Source organism: Epargyreus clarus, unplaced genomic scaffold, assembly GCF_041222505.1.
Source record: "Epargyreus clarus isolate Ecla_fem2 unplaced genomic scaffold, WU_Ecla_fem_2.2 ptg000019l, whole genome shotgun sequence".
Lineage (NCBI taxonomy): Eukaryota > Metazoa > Arthropoda > Insecta > Lepidoptera > Hesperiidae > Epargyreus > Epargyreus clarus.
Genome location: NW_027332227.1, coordinates 5,095,952 through 5,120,582, shown reverse-complemented (window position 1 = coordinate 5,120,582; position 24,631 = coordinate 5,095,952). Strand labels below are relative to the sequence as shown.

At 39.6% G+C, this 24,631-nt stretch overlaps 1 protein-coding gene across 1 annotated transcript; it reads left to right on the top strand.

The window, feature by feature from the left end:
* The first annotated feature begins 67 nt into the window (after window positions 1–67).
* Window positions 68–23,350, top strand: lovit (loss of visual transmission). The gene is given in 12 exon segments (XM_073083496.1): window positions 68–690; window positions 3,715–3,977; window positions 4,428–4,667; window positions 7,274–7,375; window positions 7,617–7,885; window positions 14,491–14,703; window positions 16,528–16,658; window positions 19,428–19,612; window positions 19,615–19,736; window positions 19,768–19,896; window positions 19,928–20,056; window positions 22,172–23,350. Coding segments are annotated over 12 exon segments (2,208 nt in total). The 5' UTR covers window positions 68–484; the 3' UTR covers window positions 22,391–23,350.
* Window positions 23,351–24,631: the final 1,281 nt, after the last annotated feature.

Below are 24,631 nucleotides of genomic sequence, written 5' to 3'. Positions count from 1 at the left end.
CTTCTAGTAGAATTTTATAAATTGTAACAAGTCGGTGTAGGGCGGGCGGTCGTGAGCGAGGGCGGCGCGCGCGCTTCAGTCCGCTTCCGCCTCCCGGCACGCGATCTGCCTCAACTCCGCTCATTATATCTTACTAACTGGAATGTGCATTCCATAAGTGACCGCATAAAAAGTTTACTTTCGCTCATAACTTTCGTGACGTCGAGTCAAAAGTTAAAATGGTTTATAAACTTATTTTTTATTGTGAAAAGCTTTGTGTTAACTGAAAGTTTGTGACTTAAACGTGCAGTACGAACGGTATCAACATAAGGACAAATAAATTTGTTTGTTGACTAAGTTCATACAATTTTACGAAAAGTGACTATTTACTCTTACTAATATTTCTTGAAAATCACCATTATGTTTTACTTAATTTCTTCTGAAAGCCTTATAAAAACGTATTAAAGTACGCGTATAAATCACGGTAATAGAGTGTTGATTAAAAATGGCAGATAAACTTAACGAGTACCAGGGGATCACGGGGAGGCTTCACGGAACGAGGGATAAATATAAGGAGAAATGGGCACAGTGGAAAGAGGAGCACCCCCAGGATCTGAAGGACATGGTCCGGGACTCGCTGTTCGGGATCCCCTCGTCTGATGATGCACCAGAAAGGGTGGTACATGAAGGCGAATATAGCGATTTGTATAGGTAAGGCTGGTGACATTTAATATATTTTTACATAACTTGTGATAGGTGCAAAGCCTTCGGCCTGTTCAAAAGTAATAAAAAACAACTGACCTATAATTATACAAATTAAAATTTTAAAAATAAATAAAATAGTTTAAAATAAACGTTTCGCGTCATTCAATTTGTATTTTTTGTTCCAAAGCAATCGTTGCAAAGGTCGTAGTTATATATTGATATCTTTAGAATACTTTTATTGACTTTTTGGGACCCGCGTGAGGTCAGAAAAGGTTGGCAGGGGCGTATTTTGTTTTCTTTAGTCTAACGGTAAATTACGGATACTTCTCTCGTAGAAATTTAAACAGTGGCCAATAAAGAAATAATTTGGGAGAATATTTTTACGCCTTTTTTAAACCGATGTAGATAGCTTTCTAGAAATAACTATGGTTTTTTATCTATATAAATAGTTTGGGTATCATTGATAGTTATTTTGAACTGTTGATTTTTTTGAATTGTCTAAACTTTGAGTAGGTATAACTCACGAGACTTAATTAAAAGCAGCTACAGTTTCTGTAGGTTTAATTGTGAGAATTAAATACGAGATAAGAGTGACACAGTACACGCTTAGGTCAATGAGCATGTGTGTTAAATTTTTAATTTATTACATGTTCAAATTACACTACAGTAACACGCATTTACTGTAATAAAACCATTAAGTAACAAACCACTTCAAAGTCAAATCCAATTGGCCGTGATTGTGGCAATCAAACACAAATACAACAATACAATACATACAATATCACAATACTCACTATTGTTACATAAATGTATTCTGTATATTTGGTCATAAAATAGTTACCTAAAATTTACACTTTAAAACATGATTTACGTGCATATTTTGTCACTAATATAAATATAACTATACAATTCAATACATACTACTGTATGCATTGTATTATACTAAATACAATATACTTACATAAATCTACTGTATATACTTATTACTTATACTGTATTACTTGTTTATAAAAATATAGATAATATTTTAAAATATTGTTTACGTGTATTGTTTGTAACAATTAAACATACAAAGTATATAACAATACAATACATACAATAGTTATATAACACACTATACTTACATAAATGTACTATACACTTGTTTACGAAAAATAGTATAAACTTGAAATTATTTACGTGTATCGTTATAAAATAGTTAAGGTACTTACTAGAGCAGACGGCATACTGATGAGTACCCATCACCATGCAATTCCGTCCATATAATTTCCCATTAAACGTGTTTCATTACAGCATATCGTTATTCTTGAAAATTAAAATGTCGTTCACGGTCGAACGTATCGCTCAGTAAAACAGGTCATTGAACATATGAAGTAGAAAATTATTTATACATACTTTATGGACGACTAAATTGTTTTTTGGCAATTGTTACATAGTTTTTTACTCAACTGCAAGGGAGGGTTATGTTTTTTGAGCCTACCTTATTATGTATAGATTATTCTTCATTAGATTATGCCTTAAGATGATTGAATGGTATTAAATTATTATTTTTAATTATAATTGTAACATATGCAAATCCGATGTTGACGTACTGATCAACTTAGCATTATGTTCGCCCTTTCTTGCAGAATTTTATAGGCAATTAAGCGTAAATAATTAAATTTGGTAAGTGACTATTACATATAGATACGAACACTAAATCTTACTCGGATAAGAGTAGGACTAAGGTGGAATGATTCACGTGTCATATGTCTTATGCGCTTGTAAAAGAGTCAAGAGTAGTGTCGCATTGCTGCTAAGACAGAAATTGTGTGAACATAGTAGAAGCGCATTGGAACCGCATTGGAACCAGGAAGAGCACTACTATCTTCACACTTCATTTTTACTTTTTTTTAATATAGGAGTAGCAGACGGGCATGCAGTCCACATGATGGTAAGTGGCTACTGCCGCACATGGATTACATCATCATGGATTACATGGGTGGATTACATCTGTAATCAACCTCAGATAGGATTAGATATTTCTACCACAGATGCGCCGCTACCCCTGATGACTAAGCTGGAACGTCTCGGAAAAGTATTTCTTCCTTACCACACCCTTCAAAACAGAACACAGCAGCGCCTAACACTGCTGTTATGAGGCAGAAATAGGTGTGGCGTTGGTGCCGCCGGAGTCGAACCACAAAGGCTTCTACCTTACTTCTTCTTCTTATGTTATCTTACCTTCATATTATTTTTATTATAATACACCACGTGTTACATGTAGTAAAGAGTGAAAAATAAATGTAAAGGTTTTAAATACGCCTAGTTTTTTAACTTTTAAGTAAAGTAGCATTGATTTATTTATCGATACTAATATTATAAAGAAAGTTTGTAACTTTGATTGTTTCTTTGTAAGGCTAATCGTCGGAAATACTGAACCGATCATGAAAATTCTTTCGCAAACAGAAAACTATACTATTCATGAATGCTATAGGCTATATTTTATTATGATTGAACATAAAGCGGGCGAAGCCGCGGTTACTGTTAATATATAATACAAAGCGATAATAAATAGAGTCTACTTAATTCACGAACAAATATTATCATGTATTTACTTGAGCTGTAATGACCTAGATAAACAATATCATTTCAAATAAAAATCTAAGAAAATTTGGTCGCGTCTATACAAATAAACTTTTATCAGGGCCTTGACGATGATTTATGGATCTGTACAAAATAAAATTTGTAAATATTTAGTCAGTAGTTCAGAAGCCTCTTTGAAATTTGTTAAGGCCACTTATGACAAAATTATATATACCACATGAATTTAAATCTTCAATTATTAAAATTTATTGTACTACCACTTCATCTTAATAACAAGAAATTTTATAACTGTATATAATTATGCTCGTTTAATTTTCGAAAAAATATTAAAAAAAATTAAACCCTAACCTAACCTTTTATCGTATTATTTATAGAGTTTTAAGTAATGTTAAATTATTTAGTAAGTGAAGCTAGCCTAATATTTAGAAATGTATTTTTATACAGGAGGAAAAGCAGGTTTGAATTGATGAGGATATCGGCAGCTGTTATGGGCATAGAGTTTTCATACGCGGGCGAAACCGCCTTCGTATCGCCCACTCTTCTGCAGATCGGAGTACCTCACCAGCAGATGACGCTTGTGTGGGCATTGTCACCATTAATAGGGTTCTTCATGACGCCACTCCTTGGGTCACTTAGCGATAGATGCAAATCGCCGTACGGGAGACGGAGGCCCTTCATCATGATGATGTCCATTGGCGTGTTACTGGGTAAGTTTGTAGAATTAAAGAGTGATAAGTTGAAGTTAAAGGGTTAAGAGTTAAAGGGTTGTGGTTGAAATTGATCCTTTCGATTGAGATGTCCGAGGTTCAAATCTCAGGCACATAAATAATAATCTAAAAATAAACTAATTAAAAAAATCATTATCGCTTGCCTTAACGGTTCAGAAAGTTCGCCTAAAAGTTCTTTAAATCAATATTCTCAGAGATGCATCAAGTCTACTGATTGATATTTGGCCAGAGTATACTATGGCCTAATCACTTTTGCTCTAAGACCGAATAGTGGCACAGTAATGGGTTCACGAAGACGTTGAAAACTGAAGTGTACATGTCCCTACAAATAGTTTTGTTACTTATTTCAAATGATACTCATTTTTACTTTTTAGTATAAGAATACTGTATATTCTTACAGAAAGCATTACACCATTGGCTTATTTTTAGGTTTAATCTTAGTCCCCAATGGGGAGTACATGGGCTATGCGTTCGGCGACGAGAGACCCTTAAATAGAACACAGCTGGCATCCGTGCTCGGGCCGCGAAGCACCGCGTTGGAGAAACGGGAAGCCAATTACCATCCCTGGGGAGTGTTCTTCACGGTCCTCGGTACCGTGTTTCTGGATTTCGACGCCGACGCCTGTCAGAGCCCCGCCAGGGCTTATCTCCTTGACGTGACGGTTCCAGGTCAGTTGTATTTATTTGCTTCTGATTTTCTCGCAAATTCACTAATACCGACTGATAAACTAAGCCTCTGTACGCAGCGCTAATACCTTGGCTCAGTTTTTTACAACTTGTACAAATATTGTAGTAAATTGTACTATTCTTTGTAGTTAAATGAAGGCAATTGGTTATGTTGCATTAAGATTTAGTACTAATCTTCGTATTTACCTATAGGTATATACAATAAATACATGTGTCATGTATGCTGTACACGCGTAACGATCTTGTTTCATTCTATTTATGGAATCAAAAATCGGTTACTATTTACAATATTTAGTTTTACATCATATTGACAAAGCAGGTAGCGGTATCCTTAACCCAGTTTGATAGATAGGTACAATTAATTACATTAAATATTTGTACGGGTGACGTCACGGCATGTGACTGTGATTTTGTTTAAACGGAGCGATGTGCATGTCTCCAAAATAAGCCTTTTTATCGCATGTCTAGCCGTGATTGATTTATCTCAAGAACATTTTATTATGAATATTTCTCCACACCTTGAATTGTAAGTAGGTATCTGAATTTGTTTTATCTGTTAAAGTCAGTACTACTGTATAGTGGATTATAAATAGAGTTGTGTGACGTCACATAGTATACATCTATTGCGACCGATCCGAGATTTTAGAGTTCCATTCTTAGGTTTGTGTGATCGAAAAGATGCTTGTTTTATTTTTTTTTATAATATAAGAGTAGCAGACGAGCATACAGTCATGGTCATCTGTAATCAACCCCAGATAGGATTAGATATTCCTACCTGAGGTCAGTCACAGATGCGCCGCTACTCCTGAGGACTATGCTGGAACGCCTCGGAAAAGTCTGTCTCCCTTACTACGCCCTTCAAACCGGAACACAGCAGCGCCTAACACTGCTGTTATTAGGTAGAAATAGATGTGGCGTTGGTGCCCCCGGAGTCGAACAAAGGGTTCTACTACTCTCTTAGTGTGTGATCAGAAATATGAACTTAATTAGGAGATATAATTATGTATGTGTGAACACAATCAAACGATATCTACATGTAACGCAGGTTCCTATCTATGTTTGTATTCAGACCTTTAGCACGAAATATAATTTTGGCCCCCAAAATAGTTTCCGAGCGATTTTTGACAGTCGCGTTAACCATTTTTTAATCGCTAAAGCTACCAGTAGCATTTATAGAGTAAAAAGTTAGATGATACAGTGATGTGTGGTGGTATCGGAGGTGATAATGGTAACCGGGCCACACCAATTTATGTCAATCAATGAAATCCATTCATTATATTGGATTGAAAAGTTTTGATTGACAAACAAAAAGTTTTCTAAGACAAACATGCTTTCTGTTTTAACGCTCTTACAGTTAAGTAATACATGCTAGCACGTTGAGTTGTTGCTTCGTTTATTAAGACAATATTTTATAACGACGCGAAAGGAAAATATTTACAAACTCACTCATTCTTCTGAAAAACCAGGTATTCGTAAATTCGTCATTGGTTAAATCAATGATAATAATATCATAAAACTGAATACTTTGTTTTAAGTAATGAAAAGTTTAAATATTTAAAATGAATTTGTGGTGACTTCACATACCTTTGAGATTATTTTTTTAATAAACTCTCAGGTATGCAGATTTCCTCACGATGTTTTCCTTCACCGTTTTAGCAAGTGATAATTAATTTCTAATACGCACATCATTTCGAAAAATCAGAGGTAGTTGCCTGGGATTTGAACCTTGGACCCCTCGATCGAGAGGCCGAGTTTCTTAACTATTAGGCTATCACTGCTGCAAGTATGTGAAGTCTACCAATACGCACTTGGCCAGCGCGGTGGACTATGGCCTTATCCTTCTCATTCTGAGAGGAGACCCGTGCCCAGCAGTGGGACAGTAACAGGTTGATGATGATGATGATATTTGTAAATAAGTACAAATTTACCACTACGACACGTAAAAAGAAGCCTCGGAAAAAACAAAAAATCTTTCTTTTTACCCGACTGCAAAAGGTAATGTTTTTCAAGCGTATGTGTCTTATGCTTTGGCATACTTTGCAGCCCAAACGGCTTAAACATTTTAACATATTATGATGTGTCGTTGGATTCGTTTTAATTGGGATATAGGTACATATGTAGTTCTAAGGAACCAGTATTTATATTTTTATAGTACTTGTCCGGTTATACGTCACTTTAACATTGCAAATGTTAGAATTTACGTTTAAATTACAAGTCATAATTTTTAGATTTAATGTAACTTGTTCGTTGTGTCACGCATATTGTAAGACTGAGTGATTGAAGCGTGTCTAATTGAAAAATTAAAATGCAAAGATCTGAATACGAATATCTATTACCATTGAAATGTTACATTTAGGTTGCAATAGTCAAAAGACGCAATCTTATTATTTGGATGTCAAGTGTGTTGAGCTAAAACTAAGTTTGTGGAGTCGCAACTCTCGTCCCTCGGTCGCCATTTTCAAAAAGGGCTATCTTGTTCTGTCAAAGGACCTTATTCAATTTCTGAATACTGATCAATGTTTTGATTAATGTTCTATGCATGGAATGCCAATAATAAATACTTTATGTAATACAAATATTTGTTTCAGAGGACCACGCGAAAGGCCTAAGCACTTTTACTATCATGGCTGGCCTAGGGGGTTTTATGGGATACGCACTTGGTGGTATCAATTGGGATGAAACGAGTTTAGGTAATATATTTTACATTCATGTTTCTGATTCTCTTTTACGATTTTCCTTTTACTCTCATCTTTTTATAGAAGGTAACTTTTATGTTTCATATAAGAATACATCCATGTAGTATATGTAGTATATAATATTAGTATAGATTCGGTGCTAAACGTTGGTTAAAGTCTAGTCAATTTTTTTTTAAAAGAATAATCGAATAAATTTTTGCATCTGGAAGTCATACAGACAATCCTATTTTTACAGGAGCACTATTCGGTGGTCACGTCAGGGCGGTATTCTTCCTCATAACGATCATCTTCGTTGCGTGTGTCTCAGCCACCATAACAAGCTTCAAGGAGATACCCTTGGACCAGCTTCAGCAGCACGAAGTTCTTCAGAAGCCGAGTGAGAAAATACCGCCAGGAGCTGAACCCTTACAGGAGACCACTGATGTTGACGAGGGGGATGTAGAGAAGGAGCATTTGAAGGCAGCGGAAAATCCAGCTACTTATGGCGCGCTGAATGAAACTGAGGTAACTTGAATATTGTGAAGTTAGTCGTAATAGTAGAATTCTTTGGGGTTCGTTAGTACCTATCACCTTTGACATATTTTTATCTAATGCTATTTTTATCAGGTATTCAGCGTAATGTGTTATGGTTTGATAGGCGTCGTATTAACATTTATGTACGCCATATATGATTTTCTGCCTACAAACGCTTTCTACACTCACAGCCCCATACTAGGATTCCCCGTGTCGTGGGTGCCATGGACACACACATAGACAAATACACAAACACCCAGACCCAGAAACAGAAATCTAAATTAATCATTTAGATATCTGTCTGGCCGGGGATCGAACCCGGGACCCTTTGCGCGTCAGACCGGTATGGTGGCCGCTCCACCACGCGGGTCGCTTACTTATTTATTTTTTATTTTGAATCATTTTCAGCCAAAAATCCAATAGGTTTATTATTAATGACGGGTCTTCAGGGGCAGCAAAGCATTTTCGGCCGATTTTAGGTAGCATAGAAGAATTTTGTTACCTATTTTACATATATGTATACTTTCCATTTAATTAGAGGTTACAGGGTTGATTACAGATCTCCTTGCGAAGTCAATTAGTATCAGGTGGACTGCATACTCGTTTTCTACTGTTTGTTAACTGTATCATAAAAATATTACGAGTACGTAAGCAAGTTTGATGTTAGCATGTATAAAAATGTTTACCAACGTAATTCTTGCAATATCTCGTAGGAAGTAAATATTTGTGTTTATTTTAGTGTTCTCTGAAATCTCACGCAAAACTTATAACTAAATCATTTTTAGGTATCAAATTGCATTTTGATTGTGCAATCAATGGAATTGATCATTATCTTTCGATATTAATCCTATTTATTTTTATATACTTATTACTGAATTTGGTGGCAGTGATAGCCTAGTGGTTAAGAAACGCGGCCTCTCGATCGAGGGGTCCGAGGTTCAAATCCCAGGCACGCACCTCTGATTTTCAAATTTATGTGCATACCTGCATACCTGAGAGATAAAAATCTTAAATGTATGTGAAGTCTACCAATACGCACTTGGCCAGCGCGGTAGACTATGGCCTAATCCTTCTCATTCTGAGAGGAGACCCGTGCCCAGCAGTGGGACAATAATGGGTTGATGATGGTGACTGAATTTGAACTGTTTTCTTCCTTCATAATTGACTAACTTCTTATCAATGTAAAAAAATAGAAAATGATTGTCGAATTACTAACAACAGACGAAACCTACCTAGGTATATAATGATAGAAATCTATGCAAATTATTTTATTATTAGTATCATTTTAATTAATTATTTTTCATGATGTGGTATTTTATAATTTTAAGTTGTTATCTATAATCACTGGCTGGTACAATTGTATGAGTTAGCATAATAAAGACAATGAAAGTTCTTGACGTTGGAGTTGTATTTTGCGCGGGAATAAATAAAAGTTTTAAATTGGTTCAATAAATAGCTTGATTTTTTCAATAGTAAGTATAATAGTATTCTATAAAAATGCTTTTAGCGACAACGGTACCTTATAATAGAACATATTTGTTTGTCACTCATTAAAGTCACAACTCACAAGACATAAATATGATACAATCATAGATATAATATACGTCAGTAGGATAATATATCTATGGATACAATGGTCCATTTGCAGCCGCTCAGGCTTGTTAATGTTCAATATGACACCAGCGGGAACAGTAGAATATACTTATCAATGTGCTGTGCTACTTAGCAATATGAGCTCTGACAGCCACGACCTCCTACATTGAAGATAGGTTTTGTATTCCAATGTAACAGATTTTTCGAATTTGGATTTTTTACGCTCTTTGCGTTTGACATTTACTATCACTTGCTGTAATTGTGAAGAAAACAATGAAAAGAAAGCGAATAGAAAGTGCTATGTATTAACCTGCATTTGGGCAGTTTGGCAAAGGGAGATCTCCCGCCGGGCTAGGTGATCGTGCCCGGGGAGCGGCCGTGCTCCGACAGTCTCAGTTTGGAACTTGTATATATGCCAGATATTTAGAAAACTTCGACAGCGTGATTCAGAATACTCGTGGCGCCATCTCTTGACGAGTAGCGGGAGGTCGCCACAGGCAGTGTGGTTGGCAATACTACAGCCATAGAGATTTAATATGGGACTTTAACTATAGAGTACGAGTATTGTAAAGATTTTCTGCCGTGTGGCTCCGGCGGCGAATAGACCACCCCATACCTGCCCGTGGGTGTCGTAGAAGCCGACTAAGGGCATCTACCGGGTAGATGGGCAGCAGCGTCTACTCGGGCATTTAACATCCTACTGCGACGGTCCCACTGGTTGCTGGGTCTGACACCGCCTGGCGTAATTCCCGAAGGTGTCTCGCTTGGTGGTAAGATCTCTTCGTGGGATCTGCCTGGCTAGCTACCACCTTCAGGTCGGAGTCTACCGCTAATAACGACTCGTCGTGTTTCGGTAGTGCGCCTGGGAGCCAGTTCATCCCCTTATCCCTCCCTTCCCATCCCCCTGTGGTGCTTCCGACGGCGTACTTTACGGGTCCGTTGAGTCTCTTTAAGCATCGTTGCCCCCGGGGGCGTGGTGTGTTGGCGCGGGGGCCAGGGAGACCCGGTGAAACGGTTGTCCGCTGGCCGCCCGCCGGTTAGTTGGGGACCCGAACCCGGGCAACACTGTTAACCTCTGGCCCGGGAGGCTGTCCCGCCAACCGGCGAAAAATCCCGTTGCGCGGCTACCTTGCCGGAGTAAGAGACCGGAGTGGAGCCGGGTAGTCGTGCACGGGGGGGACCGGGGGCCCTTCCGTCCCCCGCGCCAGCATCCCACATCACCTCCGTAGGCTCGGTGTCACGAGACTCATACTTTGTCCCGTGAGGCGTCGGCGGAGCATTGCAAATCCTTTCAAATTCCCGCCCTTTTTGGAACAACCACCAACTATGAGAAAGCCAAATAAAAAGAAGAAAAGTTGCACAGCGGCGACCTCTTCCACATTTACTGTGGATATGTGCAATATCAGAGGAGTCCATTCCAATCTGAATGCCGTCCACCACCACCTTGAGACGGTAAAGCCGGCTTTTCTCTTTTTGACGGAGACGCAGATATCTACCCCGGACGATACATCGTATTTGGAATACCCCGGTTACAATTTAGAACATGCCTTCAGGCGTCGTGCCGGGGTATGTGTGTATGTTCGGGGGGACGTCTGCTATCGCCGTCTCAGCTTTCTCGAAGACAAGGACCTATCATTGTTGTGGCTGCGCGCGGACGTCGGAGGTCTTACCCGTGTCTACGCGTGCCTGTATAGGTCCTATAGCGGAGACGTGGAGACAACTCGATTATCCGAGCACGTCCAGTGGGCAACCGACAGAATGCTGCAGCAGTGTCCTTCGGCAGAGTTGGTGGTTCTCGGTGATTTCAACGCTCATCATGTTGATTGGCTGGGATCCCGGACCACCGACTTTGCCGGGAGATCTGCATATGACTTCTCCTTGGCATATGGGCTCTCTCAGGTCGTACCTGGTTTCACTAGGGTGCCTGATGTAGAGACCCATACTGCCTCTTTGCTGGACCTACTGCTGACTACCCATCCGGTGGACTACCAAGTAATGGTCAAGGCTCCCCTTGGATCCTCTGACCATTGCTTGGTAAGTTCGACTGTGCCCTTGTCGTACCCCGTGGAGACACGTCCCCCCGGGAGACGACAAGTTTGGCATTACAAGTCAGCAGACTGGGACGGATTCCGGGAGTTCCTGGCTTCGTACCCGTGGAGGCAGCTATGTTTCGTCTCGGGTGACCCTAGCTCGTGTGCTGAGTCTGTAACCGACGTGATACGGCAGGGTATGGAGTGTTTCATTCCAAACTCTGTCGTGTCCGTCGGCGGGCGGAGTCAGCCCTGGTTTGGTGGGTCTTGTGCTAAAGCGCTAAGCCTTAAGCAGGAGGCCTTCCAAACCTGGGCATCAGCACACGCTAGCAAGGACCCAAAAACCCCCGAGCTCCGAACCGCGTTTAATGCTGCCTCCCGTTCAGCGAAGAAGCATATGGCCAAGGCGAAGTCTAAGCACATCGGCAGAATTGGCGAGCGGCTACTTGGTTACCCCTCCGGGAGTCGAGCCTTCTGGTCGCTGGCCAAAGCTGTCGAGGGTAATTTCTGCCGGTCTTCACTACCGCCCCTGCGGAAACCAGATGATTCTCTGGCCCACACGGCAAAGGGGAAAGCCGATCTTCTTGGTACCCTCTTTGCCTCAAACTCGACTCTTGATGACACAGGGGCCACACCGCCTACCATCCCGCGGTGTGAGAGCTCTATGCCGGATATTCGCTTTACGCAGAAGGCTGTCAGGCGAGCTCTATTGTCCCTCGATATCAAGAAGTCGAGCGGGCCAGACGAAATCCCCGCAGTGGTGCTCAGGACGTGCGCTCCCGAGTTGGCTCCCGTCTTAACGCGCCTATTCTCGCTTTCCTACACCACAGGACAAGTACCGTCTTCGTGGAAGGTTGCCCTTGTACACCCTATTCCCAAAAAGGGTGACCGCAGCGACCCGGCCAACTATAGGCCTATAGCGATAACCTCCCTGCTCTCAAAAGCTATGGAGCGTGTTGTAAACACGCAGCTCCTTAGGTACCTGGAAGAGCACCGGCTGATCAGCGATCACCAATATGGTTTTCGCAAGGGCCGATCAGCTGGTGATCTTCTTGCGTACCTCACTCACCGTTGGGCGCAGGCTGTTGAGAGCAACGGGGAGGCATTGGCCGTAAGCCTGGACATCGCTAAGGCCTTTGACCGGGTCTGGCATAGGGCCCTTCTCGCGAAGTTACCATCTTACGGTCTTCCCGAGAGGTTGTGCACATGGACTGCCAGCTTTCTGTCTGAGCGGCATATTAAGGTCGTAATTGACGGGTGCTGCTCAGACACGAAGCTCATCAACGCTGGCGTGCCCCAAGGGTCTGTATTATCTCCCACGCTTTTTATTCTGCATATCAATGATATGCTGCTAAAAATCGGTGGCATTCATTGCTATGCAGATGATAGCACGGGAGATGCTGTGTACACAGGCCGTGCGAACACCTCTCGGACATTCGTGGAAGAAAGCAGAATCCGACTTGTGTCTGAAATCGAGAACTCTCTGGAGCGGGTCTCGGAATGGGGTCGTCTTAACCTTGTTGAGTTCAACCCCTCGAAGACACAAGTCTGCGCGTTTACCGCTAAAAAAACCCCATTCGTCATAGCGCCTAAGTTCCAAAGTACTCCGCTCACCATTGGTAAAAGTGTAGGGATCCTGGGAGTCGACATCTCGTGCGACGTGCAGTATCGGAGTCATTTGGAAGTTAAAGCCAAGTTGGCTTCAAAGAAACTGGGCGTCCTAAACAGAGCCAAGCAGTACTTCACTGGGGGGCAACTCCTGCTGCTTTATAAAGCGCAAGTGAGGCCCCACATGGAGTACTGCTCGCATCTCTGGGCAGGGGCACCACAATACCAACTTAACCCACTTGACTCCGTACAGAAACGCGCGGTGCGAATCGTCGATGACCCAGTGATCTCTGATCGGTTAGAACCCTTAAGCCTTCGGAGGGACATAGGTTCCCTCTGCGTGTTCTACCGACTTTACAATGGTGAGTGTTCTGAGGAACTGTATGATCTGGTGCCTACGTCGCCTTTCCTTCATCGCACCACTCGCCGAAGGATGAAGTTCCATCCACATCAACTGGACCCGTGGCGGTCCTCCACGGTTCGGTTTAATAGATCATTTTTGCCGCGTACGTGCAAAATGTGGAATGAACTTCCTCCTGAGGTATTCCCTCAGGACTATGACATGGGGCTCTTCAAGAGGGGTGTAAAAAGAGCTCTCCTTCAAAGCCGGCGATGCATTGGCGACTCCTCTGGTGTTGCAAATGTCCATAGGCGACGGTGACTGCTTTCCATCAGGCAGCCCGTCTGCCTTATCGTTAGGTTACATATAAAAAAAAAAAAAAAAAAAAAAAAAAAAAAATTGACGTTGTAAGGATTTTCATACAGAAATTTGCATCACGTTTCATAGTAACACCATCACAGATTAAATTTTATTATCCAAGCAAAGTACATCAGAACAACTTATTCATTACCAATACGTTATTATCAATATTGAAATGAAATGAAACATTATGTATCTCGTATAGGCCAGCGGAGGCACTTAAAAATTGTCAGTTTTTTTTTTCAATTTTTTTTATAATATAAGAGTAGCAGACGAGCATGCAGTCCACCTGATGGTAAGTGGCTACTGCCGCCCATGGACATCTGTAATCAACCCTAGATAGGATTAGATATTCCTACCTGAGGTCGGCCACAGATGCGCCACTACCCCTGAGGACTAAGCTGGAACGCCTCGGAAAAGTCTGTCTCCCTTACCACACCCTTCAAACCGGAACACAGCAGCGCCTAACACTGCTGTTATTAGGTAGAAATAGGTGTGGCGGTGGTGCCGCCGGAGTCGAACCACAAAGGGTTCTACCACCTTCTTCAGTTGCAATATTTTTCGTTATACTACTAGCATATCGGCTTTATTAATCGGTTAACAACTTCGGTGAACGACATACACTCTTAATGACTTTCATAACCCAGTTTTCATAACATTTACAGAATGGAGGAGGAGACATCACTATACCAGTACCGGAGATTCCCCACGGTGGCGAACCCTTGTCCCTGCAGCATTACCTCAAATCTATCGTGATGATGCCGAAGTCCTTAAGAATCGTCTGTCTCACGAACCTCTTCTGCTGGATGGCCCACGTCTGCTACTCCCTCTACTTCACGGATTTTGTTGGAGAAGCTGTGTTTGGAGGGAATCCTGCTGTGAGTATATTCAGAATTACCTCAAGTCAACTCAAGTCTCTTTGCATCGCTGCCTCACCAACGTCTTCTGCTGGATGGCTCACGTCTGCTACTCCCTCTACTTCACGGATTTTGTGGGAGAAGCTGTGTTTGGGGGAATCCTGCTGTAAGTATGAGCAGAATTAAGTCAAGTGCATCGTGATGATACTTGAGTCTCTCTGCATTGTCTGCTCCACGAACCTCTTCTGCTGGATGGCTTACGTCTGGTACTCCCCCTACTTCACGGATTTCGTGGCACAAGCTGAGTTTGGGGACAATCCTGCTGTAGAGTACGAGCACAATTGTCTAAATTCCAAAATAATGGATGAATGGATGAAGATTTTTTTATTTATCTACTACAATTAAGTGGCTTAATATTTTTTAAAGAATATTCATTCAAGTGTATTAGTTCGTACTTAGCTAATATGAAGATTGGTAATACTTCTTATTGTGAGAGGAGACTCGTGCCCAGTTATGTGATAGTAACGGTTTGGTGATAATGTATAATGTTATTAATATTCAAACGATTGGAAAAGCACTATCTATCGTCAACTATAAACAGTTTATTAATCTTTAGCTATATCGGTATTAAACTACCAGACTGATATGAAAGTACCCTGTCAAGATATTAATCAAACCCAAAATGTATTCCATCTCAACTGAGATAAAAGATACAATCTGAGCACATCCGATGCATGATTCAATTATTGAACAAGAGTGATTTTTAAAACAAAGATCCGACTGCTTAAAAATATAGCTTATTTCCCTCCTGCAAGTTAGACGAATCTAACAACACCGTAGGTATATGTTAAAATCCATTAAGGTGTAGGCCTGTAAGGCTTGCCAAACAATGAGACATAACTTTAAACATACATGCGCTCAAAATTAATTACCCTCCATTATCATCATCACCAACAACCCATTATTGTCCCACTGCTGGGCTCGGGTCTCCTCTCAGAATGAGGACGATTGGGCCATACTCCACCACGCTGACCAAGTGGTAATTGGTAGACATCACGTACCTTCCTTTTAAAGTTTTTTTTATACATCTCAGGTATGCAGGTTTCCCTTCACCGTTTTAAGCAAGTGATAATTAATTTCTAATACGCACATATTTGAAAAATCAGGGCGTGCCTGGTATTTGAACCTCGGACCTCTTGATCGAGAATCCGAGTTCCTTAACCACTAGGCTATCACTGCTATATTTTAATTATCCTCCGCAGTCTGGTAAATATAGATTGTGAAAATTATTAGCAAATAGGAAATGCGTTGAATCATTTTTCAAGTCATACAATTACGCATAATTTACATTTTCAAAGCAATAAATCTATATTGGTTTCTACCGTGTATTTACCGGCGATACCACGTTATATCTGATATCGTAAATCGGAAATAACTGTGATACGATGTCATTTTATGACGTCATGTTCTTTTATAATATTAATGTAGGAAAAGAGCCGTCCTCTGATTGTAAGTGGCAACTGCTGTCCATGTATTTGTAATCAAACCTAGATAAATTTAAATACCTTAAGTTGACCACAGATGCTTTGCTACCCTTGAGGAATAAGTTGTAATGCCTCGGATAAGTGTGTCTCACTTATTATACCCTTCAAAGCGCAACACAGCAGTGTTTAAGCAGGGTGCAGGCAGAAATAGGTGTGGCGGTGGTGCTTCTGGATTCAAACTATACAGGGTTCTTCCACCTTCTGATGAATTCTATTAATGAACAGCACTACGCGCCTTGTTTAGTTAAGAAGCAAAAAAAAATTAAAATGTATTTATACGTTGCCATGAATATAATTTCAGGCGCCGGTGGGCAGCGTCAGTCGCATCGAGTATGAGGCAGGCGTCCGCTTCGGCTGCTGGGGCATGGCTATGTATTCTTTATCCTGTGCCTGCTATTCCACGGTGATCGAGAAACTTATAAAGAAACTTGGGTAAGTAGTAAACACTTAGCCTAGTTTTAATATATTAGCTCCTAGATACTACTATGGGCAGAGGCAATCTGTGACTTTCGTTTTGGGAGAAGTGTGACAGATCAAGGGAAAACCTTTCCTTGATATATATCAATATATCTAGATTAGGTCACATTCGTATAAGAATAAGTTGGCAAAAAATGGATACCCCATTTTATATATAAAAGTGTATATTTACTTTCCGAAATAAGCTACAAATTGATGAAAAACCATGACACGGGAGCCTTATCAAGATTTATATGATCAGATTAGATTATTTTTTGTCATATAGGGAGTAGGAGTAGACAGAAATCGTCAAACGCCGTCTGTGATAGGTAGACAAAACGGGCGTTTAAAGCAGATAATAATCTTTGTATAGTTTTCTATAAATAATAATCACACATAAAAATCTTGATATTTGATTTTAGGTATTTACTATTTAGGTTACCTCGTGCCTCGGTACCTCAAGCTTAATATTATTTCCAAGATATCAGAGCTGATATTTCCTCGAAACCTGTTAATTAAGATGTTTACGATGTAACCGTAAAATAGTTACAAATTGAAGCTGAAACTTTCTGGATTCTAAACTTTGAACATTCCTTTGCCGGAATTTCGGCAAATATGTTCTTTGCTTAACAATGATTACGTCAAAATGTTTCTACAAACTTAACATTATTCGAGATCATCCTTCCGTTTCGAATTGTGTAAGAATAAGAGTAAAACTTTCATTTCGGTAAAAAAGTGTCGATACCGACGGATTTATAGAGACTAATCTAATCTAATTGATCATATTAGTCCTCAGATGTGTAATGCGTGTGTGGCTTCAGGTTACTCATATCCATGGGCAGCAGTGACCACTTATTACACTTATTAACAGGTGGACCGGATGCTCACTTACTACTGCAAGTATACATACAAAACTAGGAAGCTATAGTACATACTCGTAATATCTTCTATTATTATGATCATCAACATTACTCCCGTCTAGTATTTTTTCCTTTAAAAAAGTTCCTAAGTACCTAAAGTGTGTTTTTATGTTATGACTTTTGAGTCTATTATTACCTAGTCTTATACATAATTAGTATATTATTATGTAAAGATATTTTTATCCACCCTTCAACTTGACTTCGTTGTTACTTCCTACTGCAGTGTAATGAGATCAGACGGCCCTTGACATTGTCTCCAACTTGAATGGCTTCCAACTTTGAAATCGATACGGAGTAGGGATTCTAGTCGAATGTGAGTCACTGAAAGTATAACCTTGTGAATAATGTTACGTATATTTTGTATTTTTTATTACAATATTTGTAGAAGGGAAATTGTGCGTCTTAGAAATAAATTATCACTTGCTAAATGGTGAAGGAAAACATCGTGAGGAAACCTGCATACCTGAGAGATTTAAAAAAAATCTCGAAGGTATGCGAAGTCTACCAATACGCACTTGGCCAGCGCGGTGGACTGAGGCCTAATCCTTCTCATTATGAGAGGAGACCCGTGCCCAGCAGTGGGACAGTAATGGGTTGATGATGATGAGAAGGGAAAGGCGCATGCAGTCCTCATGATTGTAAGTGACGTCTGTCTCTGCCCATGGGCATCTGTAGTTAACCCCAAATGGGATTGCAGTTTTACCTCAGGTCCGCTATAGACGTGTTACTTCTGAGGACTAAATTGGAACGCCTGGTGTACGGACACACCATTCAAGCCAGAATACAGCAGTGCTTAGCACTTCTGTTAAGAGGCAAAACTAGATATGACGATGATGTCTGCTTTTTTAAGTTATGTTCGTATTAGAAATTAATTATCACTTAGCAGCAGTCATGAAGGAAAACATAGCAGGGAGTCTTGGATGCCCGAAAGACCTTAAAAAGTACTCAATGGTTCGTGAAGTTTACAAATTCCCACGTTGCCAGAAAAGTGGATTATGACCAAAACCTCTTCCATTCTAAGAGGAGATGCGTGTCCAGGAATGAGACAGTAATGTATTGTAATGACTGGTATTAATTTTAAACTTTTAGCTGGCGCTATTTTAGTAATATCAGATTAACAAAGACAGAGCAATAAATATAACCTAGACTTCATAAGGTTTCAAGTTTTAATGAGATCACGATACAACATTGATATAAATCAGATGATCCTTATTGGAGGCAAATATTTGAGAACGAACGTTTTGTTCTAGAATTATAGATTGAAAGCGATTTCTATTAATACCGAAATAAAATATTACTTTTGAGGGAGTTTATTTTCTTGTGGTTTGCAAATAGAGGTTGCGTTGCTTGGGGACATGTGTATTAGACACGTTAATTTGGGCGGTGGTACTAGACCAATATTCCTTATGGACCTTCAAAGGGCCTTGGACGGTTTATGATAGGTCTTAGTAGTATCTTTTTTAAAATATAATCATCTTTATATATTTTTCGATAAGTAGGTAGTGCAATGGCCTCGTTACTTTTACCTATGGAGTTACTTTATGCCGTAGTATCTGACTCACCCTAGTAGCTATCAAAAAGTATTGTTTGTACTCTTGTGTTAATAATACTCTATATTGTTTTTGTATTATTGTATGTTGTATTTTGTTCACTCTGACACTCAATATTTTTTAGTGTCTTTTTATCAAAATTCCTCAGTCAGAAACTGTCTACTGGATGGCTTTTGTCAACCATCTTCTGTTTTGAGTGGTATAGATATAATAGTGGAAAATTGGGAGCCTATTATAAGAGTATTTATGTATCGTATGGTTTTCTACATTTCCAGGGCAAAGAAGGTGTACGTAGGCGGTCTGTGCACGTATAGCTGCGGGATGATGATGTTATGTTTGATACGTGCGCGGGCCGCTGTGATCCTGTTCAGCTGGACTGCCGGTGTGATGTACTCCACGCTGTTCACGATGCCATACCTCCTCGTCGCACACTACCACGCTACTGGCATGGTGAGTGGCAAACAATCATGGTAGTACACAGCAGAGATATGCTGATACTGTTCAGCTGGACTGCCGGCGTGATGTACTCCACGCTGTTAACGATGCCGTATCTCCTCGTCGCGCACTATCACGCTACTGGCATGGTGAGTGGCACACAATAGTGGTAGTACATAGCTGAAGTATGCTGTTGTGTTTGATAAGTGTGTCGCCGCCATCCTGTTCAGCTGGACTGCCTGCGTGATGTACTCCACGCTGTTCACGATGCCGTATCTCCTCGTCGCGCACTATCACGCTACTGGCATGGTGAGTGGCACACAATAGTGGTAGTACATAGCTGAAGTATGCTGTTGTGTTTGATAAGTGTGTCGCCTCCATCCTGTTCAGCTGGACTGCCGGCGTGATGTACTCCACGCTGTTCACGATGCCGTACCTCCTCGTCGCGCACTACCACGCTACTGGCATGGTAAGTGGCCGTTATGATCACCGTAGGCACATATGTTTTTTTTTATAATATAGATGTAGCAAACGCGCTTGTAGTCTACCGGATGGTAATTAGCTACTACCGCCCATGAACATAAATAATCAATCCCAGATAAAGTAGTTCTCTTGGTGTATAGGTACATATAACACACACCCATAATAAAAAGTGCAAAAACACCCAGGGTTCCTTATTGAAAAGAAGATAATTAAAAGCATTTAAATCCGTTAATAATAAATAAAATATTTTTTTAATATAATTTCTATTTTGGTTTGTCTGTAGCTAAAAAATGGATAACTTATAAACTTTTGTCAACAACACAATGTTGTTAGGAAAAATAAAACAAAACACTATATTGCTGTAATAACGAACCAACTCTGCTTTGTGCTTGTTAGTGATTTGTGATCGCCAGACGCTCACTTGTCGTATCGTAATTACGGGGGGTAAACTGGCTGGATTCTGTCTGTTCCATGGATATAAACAGACAGATATGCCTTTGATATAATGTCATAAAATGTATACAAATGTGTTCTGTCTATTTAAATTAAAACAGATTAACAACAACAAATACTCTTTATTTGCATACCACTATACTAGGAACACATAAAAAAATATTAGAGACGGCATATAAAAAGGCGGTTTAGATTAATTATTATTAATTCATATTAGCGCGAAGTACTTCTTGCGTTGTGATGCTTTTAGTTCGTAAGAGTGACAGCACATCTGTGATTGGATTTAGATAGAATCTCTGTCCCATATGCGATCCAGTATTCCATAGGCGGCAGTAACCACCTACTGGTGGATTGCATGCTCTTGGCTACTTCGACTCAAGATCACCTCAATTTTGTATTAAAGTATTTAAAATACTAAATTGCCGAAAGTAAGTAAATATTATACTTTTTGAACAGCGGCTGTCTTGATATTAATTCATACGAACAAATGAATTAAACACAGGAATTCATTATACGACTTAAAATACTATATTGTCGGAAGTAAGTAGATTTTATTATACTTTTAGAAAAACGTCGGTGTTGATATTAATTCATAGGAACATAAGAAATAAACACAGGAATTCAAATGATTTTAAAATCAAATTACTATTTATGTAATTACCTAGAACTTTTAAGAATGCATAAGAAAGTAACTTACGTATTCTGTACACAATGTACAAATCCAATCCATGTTTAGCGTAATAAAATATTAATTTACTTTAATTCGTGATCGTAAATGCTGCGTTCATTAATACGGGAACATCAAACGGATTTACCGCTTACTTGCCTTGTAATTAAACCTCGTATTATCATAACGAGAACGGAGCTAGATTTATTAATCATTTCTAATGAAACTGAATCTGTTTTCATTACATCTTTCATTATACGTAAGTGCTGAAAACCAGTATTTAATGTTTTATTTTATTTGGACAGGTGTACTAATGTAATATTTTGTTAGGTACAAGTCTCGGTTAATTTTAAGATATAAATATTAATTTTACAAAAATACATATAGAAAAACAATAATGTTTTCAGAAATTTCTTGTCCAAAGAATCCTGATGATCCTTGGTTGCATAATTCAACAAAATTGAATTTGGTAATTTATCCCTTAATTCTATCCTTTATCCCTTGTTCTAAAATATTTTTTATAAATTGATTTTAATTGATCATAGAAGTGGGTACTATGACAAGCATTAAGTAATTTGCTAACTTCACAGTTTAAAGTAATAGAATAGCTGACATGTTATGCCAAGGTGTGGCAGTTTTAAACAGCACTCTCTAATATTTGAGTGTATCATAGTATTTTTTTTTATAATATAGGAGTAGCAGACGAGCATGCAATCCACCTGATGGTAAGTGGCTACTGCCGCCCATGGACATCTGTTATCAACCCCCGATAGGATTAGATATTCCTACCTGAGGTCGGCCGCAGATGCGCCGCTACCCCTGAGGACTAAGCTGGAACGCCTCAGAAAAGTCTCACAGCAGGGCCTAACACTGCTGTTATTAGGTAGAAATAGGTGTGGCGATGGTGCCGCCGGAGTCGAACCACAAAGGATTCTACCACCTTCAAAGTATCAGTTACAGTTAACCATTTTCCATTTCCAGTGGGACAGCGAAGGCGGCGGTAGTGGTCAGGAGCGGGGTATCGGCACCGACGTGGCAGTGGTCAGCAGCTGTGTGTTCGTGGCGCAGCTGTGCGTCTCCGTGATCATGGGGTTCGCGGTGAAGGTGACGGGCTCCACCGCAGCGGTGGTCGCCGTCGCTGCCACGTTGGCTGGTGCAGCCGCCTTCACCGCCACCAAGATTACGTATCTTGATCTGTGAAAGATTACTTTACATCGACTACAAATTATTATTAATTCCAATTTTGGCTGCTCACACTCTACGCTCCACGAAAATATCATTCTTTACTGACATAATTATTACGACTCTTACGGGTACTGTTTGGACATGTCAAACAATGAAATATACATATTATTATGTACTTACGCTTGAAAAACATTACCCTCTGCAGTTGGGTAAAAACTTACTAGTTCGATATTTGTCATCATTATTTTATGATTCTTGGAAGTCTCCTTTTCATTTATATCAAAACATTCCATTTATTAGCCTGAGTTCTCTTGGTTCCATTAACGAAACTAAATTCCTGGAATCTAAGCAATTCTGATTGAAAGTACAAGATTTCATTCAACTTAATATTCATGCTATCTACTCGTACCAAAGGTCCATCTAATGGAACTTAATTTATAATAACAATTTATTACATAAATAATATTAATAAGAAACTCTATCTGGTATGAACACTCCAAATTTGGTCAGTATGGAGCAGTGTGGTCTAAATTCTTCTGGTTCTAAGAGCAAACTCATTCCCAGCAGTGGAGCAAAAGGGTTAATGATAACGAGATACACAGAAGACGTCCACTCTTTCACGACATAGACATAAAAAATCTTTTTGATCTCAATGTTTGAAACTATTTGCTTTGTATGAATCATTGTCATATTCTCTCTGCTATTATATATAAACATTAATAGTAATAAGATCTAACGTTAAACTAAGTAAATATATTTTGTTGGAAATTTAAATGGAGATATTAAACGACTTGGCACTGAATAAGGTAAACTGTTAAATATAAGGGTTACTGTTATCATAAAATATAACATAGGCATATAATTTATGTAATTTAATGTACAAAAAAGATCGTTTTAATTTTTTTAGTATATAATTATGGTTATATTTAGAATATAAAAAAAAATATGGCGAGGGTGCTCGGAATCACATAAACCCTTAACACGTTAGCTGCGGAACGCGGCTTAAAACACCTCGTCCATGTCTGGTCGTTATAGCGGTAAGAAAAAACTTTAACTTCTCTGTGGTGCGAGAGGCATAACTTCCGTCTGGTTCAGTGTAGGAGAGTGATAACTATATGTTTGTGATGTGCTACTGATTCCTAGTTCTATGGTACACCAACCTAATGTCGGGTTTGTTAGACCTCGTACCGCACTGAACAAATAATAATGCTAACACAGTGCGGAACGAGGTTGGGAACGCCTCGTTTCCCCACGCACCTCGTACCGCACCCCACGCTAGCTTCACGTGGTTAGTGTTGTGCAACGCAGTCGAGGCTGGGTAGCGACGAAGTAGGACCGCTGTCTTTATGTTGAAAATTATCATGTCGAAACGTTGCCGAAAAAAGTTGATCATGGAGGAAGATGAAGAAAAACCGGTTGAAAAATCTGAGCCAGAATCAGAATACAGGAAGATATTTCAAAAACAAGTCACAAATATACTCTGTCTAGGTGAAAGTCCAGTAGTGAGACTTGGCAGGCTAGGCGTATATCCGTATAGTAAGAAATTACATTATAGATAATTACGTTTCCTGTTATGGTTCAAATAAAAGTTAAGTAGCTACATTATTGATATAGGAAACGTAGGCAAAATCGTTACCGAGTATTCCGATTACTCTTTACCCTAATCTACTCGCTCCTACTTTTCAGAATCCACTGCAAAGAAAGCACATCATCTCGATAAGGGTCCAAAGAAGAAGAGATGTGTCGGATGCTACGAAAAACTCCGCACATTCTTCACATGTCGTGAGGCAGACAAAAAAACCAAAAAAAAAAATCTCACGGAATGCACTGTTTGCAAAAAACCTTATTGTCTGAAATGTTTCAATGAAAAACATCCATAACTTTTCCCCTTTTTGTATTCATTCTGTCCATAACGTTGATAAATAAAAACAATAAAATAAAATCGATATTTATTTTCCCATCACTAAATTATATGGAAACCTGCCATTTTTCAGTGCGGTCCGAGGTGCATTAGACCCACATTTTATTTTACCCATAGAATCTAAAGTAACGAATTTAACCAAGGGCGGCGGCAGTTTTAGGTTAATCAACTCATTGTTAATAATAATCAAGACAAAAGCCGTCGATTTTATCTTATTTGGCGCCAAAAAAAGGATTTTAGTCTCCTTCGGGCGGTGGGATTTAACACGCCTCGTGCCGCCACAATGTCGGATATAGGACGAGGTTTAAAACAACTCGTAACGCAGTAATGGAAAG